At 46.4% G+C, this 7500-nt stretch overlaps 1 protein-coding gene across 1 annotated transcript in view; it reads right to left on the reverse strand.

The window, feature by feature from the left end:
- pear1 (platelet endothelial aggregation receptor 1) overlaps nucleotides 1-7500 on the reverse strand; it is a 41647-nt gene that overhangs the window by 10033 nt on the left and 24114 nt on the right. Inside the window, exons 6-11 of the mRNA XM_080858225.1 lie at nucleotides 5308-5554; nucleotides 4339-4444; nucleotides 4038-4174; nucleotides 3353-3565; nucleotides 1173-1347; nucleotides 746-866 (exon numbers count right to left, since the gene is read on the reverse strand). Of these exons, the coding sequence (XP_080714351.1) occupies nucleotides 746-866; nucleotides 1173-1347; nucleotides 3353-3565; nucleotides 4038-4174; nucleotides 4339-4444; nucleotides 5308-5554 (999 nt within the window). The remainder of the gene's footprint in view (nucleotides 1-745; nucleotides 867-1172; nucleotides 1348-3352; nucleotides 3566-4037; nucleotides 4175-4338; nucleotides 4445-5307; nucleotides 5555-7500) is intronic.

Below are 7500 nucleotides of genomic sequence, written 5' to 3' on the forward strand. Positions count from 1 at the left end.
TGAGGCAACTATTGGTAAACCTCAAAAGGGAAATGTGTCTGAACAAGGGATCTGGTTCAGCCTGAGGCCAACCCAACAAATGCAGTTGTTTTAAGAATAATAAAAAGGTCATGCTCCTAAAATATGATCTTGTGCAAAATAACACTAAACGCAAAGAAAATAACACTAAAGACCTCCCTAATGAACCCAGATTAAAGACTGTAATTACAGACATAAAGACTAGAGAATTAGAGACTGGGGATAGCTTTAGCGCAGCGGTGCCGTTGGTGTTCCAAACCATACACGTGTCTAGTGCCCACGGGGACCCAGGCTCGAGCCAGGCCTGAGGTCATTTCCTGAGCTCACTCCCCATCTCCCTCCCACTCACTTCCTGTCTACTCTCCACTGTCCTATCAATAAAAAGCCCTAAATGATTTCATGAATAAAGGTTGTAAAGATGGGAAATTGAATAACGCAACACATAAGTCAGAAACACGGCGAAGGTTAACAAATGTGGAGTTCTTTCGGAATAGAAACAGCAATATTTGCTATTTTAAAACAGCTACAACTCAAACTAGGCATGATGGATTCAAATATGGATTTATTACAAATCTGGCTAAACTGGCCGTCCCTGAACATGCATTTCCTAAATTTCCCTCGAGATTAATAAAGTATCTATCTATCTATCATTCCATCTATCTATCTATCTATCTATCTATCTATCTATCTATATATCTAGACACCAGAGACAGGCTGCGAAACTCACCCTCTTTGCAGTAGCAGGTGCCATCTATGGGGGAGCAGGTGATGGAGTTGGTGCAGGTGCAGACAGAGGAGCAGCCCTTCCCAAACATCCCATTCTCACAGTACTTCTCACAGTGCTCCCCCTACAGGACAAACATGAGTACACGTGTTAGAATCATTGATCCATCTCAGGCAGTCGCAATGGCATTTACAGTGGCACTCAAAACAAGAGGAATCTGCAAACCACAGCTTACAGTAATTCAGCTAGGTTAAATGCTCCTGCATAGAAAACTCTGAATAATTATTTTTAAAATAGTTATTAAAAGTAATTAAAATAATGGAGCACCATGCACAAAACTACAAATAAATGCCAAGAGCATCCAAATGACTTAAATACAATTTCTCTGTTGAAAAGTGTCTTTGTGCTATGGCTACAATCGTGTACTTACAGTATACCCAGGCGCACAGTGACATTGGCCCGTCACAGTGTCACACACCCCTCCGTTTACACACAGGCAGGGGGCCAGACAGCCGTTGCCATAGTAACCGTGTGCGCAGGTTTCATTGCAGAACAGCCCAGCCCAACCGGGCTCACATGTGCACTCTCCGTTGAGCGGATGACAGCTGCAGAAGAAGACAACATGAAACTGTCAAGCAGACACTTAATGATAGATAGTGATTAGCTGCCTCGTGGGAGGGGAAATATTCCCATCCTGACTTGGTACTGCGCTAACTGACTTGGTACTGCGCTAACTGACTTGGTACTGCGCTAACTAGCTTGGTACTCGCTAACTAACTTGGTACTGCGCAAAACTAACTTGGTACTGCGTTAACTAACGTGGTACTGCGCTAACTAACATGATACTGTGGTAACTGACTTAGTACTGCGCTAACTGACTTAGTACTGCGCTAACTAACTTGGTACTACGCTAACTTACTTGGTACTACGCTAACTAACTTGGTACTGCGCTGAATTACTTGTTACTGTGCTAACTGATGTGGTACTGTGTAGGGTGACTAGACGTCCTCTTTTACCCGGACATGTCCTCTTTTCTTAAATAAACTAGTAATTACGTCCTTACAAGTTTTGAAAAGGGTATCTCCCTTAAGTTCCACCTTCTTGTGCAAGCTCTGACTGTAGAGAGAACTGTCATTGGTCGACTGCCTGTCTAAAAACTCCGTTGCGGGGGATGGGGCGGGGTCCCACAACGAAGTGTCCTCTTTTTCACAAACTCAAATCTTGTCACCCTAGTACAGCACTAACTGACTTGGTACTGCGCTAACTCACGTGGTACTGCGCTAACTAACTTGGTACTGTGCTAACTGACTTAGTACTGCACTGTAGGATGTCTGCACAGACCCTCCTTAAAACTGAACCTAACAAAGACTTGTAGCCAAAATATGCTGTGCCAATCCATTTATTAATACTGATCATTGGCTGGAAACCCATTTATGTTTGTCCTTCCCGAGAGCTATGTATGTCTGCACAGGCCCTCCGTAAAAAAAACCTGAACCTAACAAAGACTTGTAGCCAAAATATGCTGTGCCAATCCATTTATTAATACTGATCATTGGCTGGAAACTGATTTATGTTTGTCGGCTTGTCGAGCTATGTATCCAATCCAACTCCAATCCAATGGCTTTTCCAATAATATGATGTTACCAAGGTCATGGGATCAATTACCTAAGATGGCTGCATGCATCCAACACATGTGAGTGTTGACTAAAATCAGTAAAAAATGTTTAGGAAAAATAAAGTCATAATATCCCTCCGGGCATACAGGCATTTCAAAACAGGATTTTAAGCCTTTTTTAAGCCAATTGCTTCTCTTTCAACTTCTATAAACTTCAGATTTCCAGAGCCTCGGCGTGGGACTTGATATGGTTCCACAAAGCCCCACTTGACTGCACAATGAAATGTTTCTGGATCAACCAACAGGGTGTTGTTGCCTAGAATCAGATGCCAAGCACAAAGTAAATCAAACTGCCATCGATTTACTGTAGAACCAATTGCAGGTGCAACAGTTTAAACTGGCATTTAGAGTTGTTTCTGGTTTTTTTTCCCCCTCAAAGAGTTTAGATGCTCTAGTCTAGTTCATCTTTTGGCTTAGACATGTGGGAACAAGTGTCTGTAAAACCTCAATGGGGAAACCAGACTGGACCCATAAAATAGGCAAAATCATGATATTGAGAATGATTCCATCTAAGTACAAGGGAAGAGTGCAGAGAAGCCAGACCTTAAGTCTGTGTGGTGAACTGCAAGAGACTGCAAGTCTGTAGAGATAAGAATTATGTAAGTCATCTCTCTCTCTCTCTCTCTCTCTCTCTCTCTCTCTCTCTCTCTCTCTCTCTCTCTCGCACGCGCTCTCTCTATCTCTATACTGTATATACATAAGAATGTGTGCAAGCGTGTCTGTAAGGTTGTGCCTGAGTGTGTGTGGCGAGTGGCATGTGTGTGTGTATGTGTGTGTGTGTGTGTGTGTGTGTCTGTAAGTGCGTAACACACCTGAGTGTGTGTGTGAGTGTGTCTGTAAGTGCATAACACACCGTGAGTGTGTGTGTGAGTGTGTGTGTGAGTGCGTAACACACCGTGAGTGTGTGTGTGTGTGCCTGTAAGTGCGTAACACACCTGAGTGTGTGTGGCGAGTGGCAGAGGCAGCGTTGCTCGCAGTGCATCCCGAACGCCCCCTCGGCACACATCCTCTCGCGGCAGTGCGGGCCCCGGAACCCCGGCTCACACAGGCAGCCCCCGTGGATGTTGTAGCAGCGGGCGCCGTTGGCACAGTCACACACACCCTTACACTCCTCTCCGTAGCTGCCCACTGGACACTCCTCGTTACACCTGCATGGCAAACACTCCTGGGTTAGTGGAATATAATAATAATAATAATAATAATAATAATAATAATAATAATAATAAACTTTATTTATATAGCACCTTTCATGCTTTAGAATATACTCTGCTCTATACGCTAATGGACTGTTTGAAAGCGTAAAAAAACACTTCTATTATAATTCCATCAAGCCTGTGTGTGTAATTATGTTTGTGGCATTGCAACGGGGGAAATATTACCCTACATCTATGATTAGGGTACAGTCTCACAAAATACATACTTTCACCATGCATGATCACCACTGAGATAGCATCTCTAATACATGACTGCTGATGACATGGTTGTTGTGCCCATCTGATAGTGTGCACTGCAGGACTGAGCTAAGAGTACATAAGTCAGATGTAAAGGCTGCTAACATCTGATAGTGTGCACTGCAGGACTGAGCTAAGAGTACATAAGTCAGTTGTAAAGGCTGCTAACCTCTCCCCCGTGAAGCCAGCGGTACACACACACTGGCCGCTCTGGGGATCACAGTGGCCACCGTTGTGACACACACACTCGTGGGCGCAGTTGGCCTTAGAGTGACCCTCTGCACACCGCTCCGTACACACCATTCCCTGCAGAGACGGAGGGAGGGAGGGATGGAGGGAGGGATGGAAAGAGGAAAAGGAGAGAAAGACAGACATTAGACAGACAGACATAAAAAGGTAGATGAAGTAAACTTTTTTACCTGGGGCCAAATAAAGTAAATGTTCTGTGGATGAGACATTGAGTTTCTTACGGTCCATCCAGGAGGGCAGTTGCAGACCCCATTGCCCTGGCAGACGCCACCATTCTGACAAGGACATCGTCGAGGACAACGTGACTTAGGGCAAGCTTTTTCACAGCTGTGAAAATGTAAAAAAAATGTCTCATATTAGCTTTGTCAACACTAAAACAGACTAACAAAATGAAGATCTATTAATTTCAATTAATTACTGAAATTAACTCACTATTGTTCTTTATCATTCGTTAAAGGCACATTACTTGAACCTGGCAAAAAACTGTTGATATTTGAACTTAACAACCAATCAAAAACATCCCTCCCTTCAGCTCCTGAAGCAACATTGATTGTCTAGAATAATACATTCTTCATTTACTGAGCCAGGACTATTTACATACAAAAATTATTTTAAAGTGCCCCCACAGATTGATTATAATCAAGGACAATACCTTTAAAGCCATAATGAAAATGTTAATTTCAATTCAATTCACTTTACTCATATAGCACCAAAACAATACAATTGTCTCAAGGCTCTTTACAGGACCTGAACTCTGGTGTGCTCACACACACACACACACACACACACACACACACACACACACACACACACACACACACACACACACACACACACACACACACACACACACACACACACACACACACACACACACACACACACACCTGACAGATTGTTTGCCCACAGTTTGCCCTTCTATGTCAGGCTACAGTAGGTGCCTTTAAACACTCTGTTCCTCAGAGTACTACAGCTAACTTGTTTGTTTTTCCAACACACACACAAACACACACACACACACACACACACACACACACACACACACACACACACACACAGACACACACACACACAACCCCCCCCCCCCAACAAACACACACACACGTATACACACACACACATATACACATACATATAAACACACAGACACACGTAAACAAACAAACATTGCCAGACATCTTTCTACTCACAGAGTGCCGGTGAAACCTTCTTTACACACACACTCTCCGGACACTTTATCACAAGTGCCTCCAGTTCCACACTTGCAGGCCTCTTTGCAGCCTGGGCCAAAGGTTCCGGAAGGACAGGGGTCCTCGCAGCGAGGTCCCGTGAAGCCTGGTGGACACTTGCAGGAACCCGTGGAGGGACTGCACTGGCCGCCGTTAGCACACTTGCAGACCTTACTGCAGCCAGGGCCCCAGTGTTGGTTATCGCAGGCTGCACAACACACACAAAACAACAGGAGAGGAGAGCATGACATGGCGTTCCGTTTGGGAAGATCGGAAGGCTGACAGACAGAGCATGAAATCAGAAAGGAGTGTTTGTGATACATCTCTCCCTCAGGAAGAGTGGAGGAGAGATTAGCGATCAGCCACTCTCTCCCCCTCTATCTATCTCTCTTTCTCTCCCTTTATCTCTCTTTCGCTGTCTCTCTTTTTCCCTCTATCCATCTCTCCCTCAGGAAGAGAGGAGGAGAGATGAGCTCAGCCTCTCTCTCTCCCTCTATCTTTCTCTCTCTCTCTCCTTCTACTGTATCTCTCTTTCACTGTCTCTCTCTCGCCCTCTATCTATCTCTCTCTCCCTCTATCTCTCTTTCACCCTCTCTCTTTCTCCCTCTATCCATCTCTCCCTCCCTCTCTCTCTCCCTCTATCTATCTCTCTATTTTGTCTGGATGTAGTCATGGATTTCTCACAAAGCAACCTGTAGTGTCACCGTCCCCCCCTCCCCCATAACCACCCCACGTCTACTCCATGTCTACTCCACATCTGTGTGTGTGTGTGTGTGTGTGTGTGTGTGTGTGTGTTTGTGTGTGTGTGTGTGTGTGTGTGTGTGTGTGTGCTCCTAAGCTGCCCTAGCTCATGTTACCTGCGCTACGAGACGATTGACAGGATGATTTGCATGGGGCTAACAAGACAGATGAGGTTAAAATCAGGGATTTTACAGCTGGAGCTTGGATGGCCAGAAGGTCTAAGGGGGGGGAGACACGGCTCTGGGATGGACGCTCGAGATCTGATTTCAATCATCCTCTTGTCTAGACAGATGATGATGCGAGCGTCAAGAGGATCTCCTGTGCCATGTGAATCGGCAGCCGTCTCACACACACACACACACACACACACACACACACACACACTCTTCAACAGGTCTCGTCAATAACACCGGCTCAACCAGACACCCCTTGCCTCTCACTGTGCAAAGCTAAGCAGGAGTGGACATCTGATCCCCATGCTGCTCTCTTCAATCACCGGCATACACTCTCTCCTCTCCAAGCCGAATCCCCCAGAATGCTAGCTGTTGTTTAGCTGACAGTGGAGATAGATGATGTTGTCATGGCTACGCGTAGGTCAGCCCTGCTGCTGCTCCTTTCTTCTGATCCCGCTCCACGCAGGATGTGCTCCGTCAGGCCGAATCTTGTTTTTTAAGTTTTTTTTTGCGGGATTAATGTGTTATTGCGATGGGTCGAGCGGCTACGAGCGAGTGAGGTCCGAGGCGTGCGTCACACACCGGCGTTATGGAGGAGTCAGCTGGAGCACGACGGTGTTTACACGGAACTCCGCCGCGAAGGAGGACTCAAAAAATAAGCAAACACTGGCGAGCGTGAGCCATGTGCGACGGAGAGGGTCCAAGCTCACATGTGGACTTTTAGGAGCTGGGCCCGGGAGTGAACTGGGCCCGGGACTGAGCGCTTCGGTCCAAGACCGCCCGCTGACCCAGAAGTCATCTGGTTCCCAGAATAAAAGACGAGGAACTCGTGAGCTGTTTTTCAGGGGAGGGGGTGAAAAGGGCCAATTTTTGGAGAAGGCAGCGAGCACAAAGAAGTGGTCTCGTGGGACTCCCGCGCTGAGATGTTGACGGAGCCAAAGCTGTCACCCAGTTCTTGGCGCTTGTCACTTCGGGCTCCACTGGTCGTCGTGGTGACGGTCCCAAAGGAACTGGAACACATGTGTGCAGAAGTTGATACAGACTCACATCGGCCGCTCCAATACCTCGACTATTCTTCGTGGCTTGACTTGACAATGGAAGTTGGGGCTAATCTGAGTGGGTTTCTGAGTATCGCCCCTACCAATGACCTCGCCAGGGGCGGTAGTGTCAGACCCAGTGCACATTCCCCCATGCATCCACACCACCATCCACCACCCCCCAACCTCACACCCCCAGATCC

Source organism: Sprattus sprattus (assembly GCF_963457725.1).
Source record: "Sprattus sprattus genome assembly, chromosome: 19".
NCBI lineage: Eukaryota > Metazoa > Chordata > Actinopteri > Clupeiformes > Clupeidae > Sprattus > Sprattus sprattus.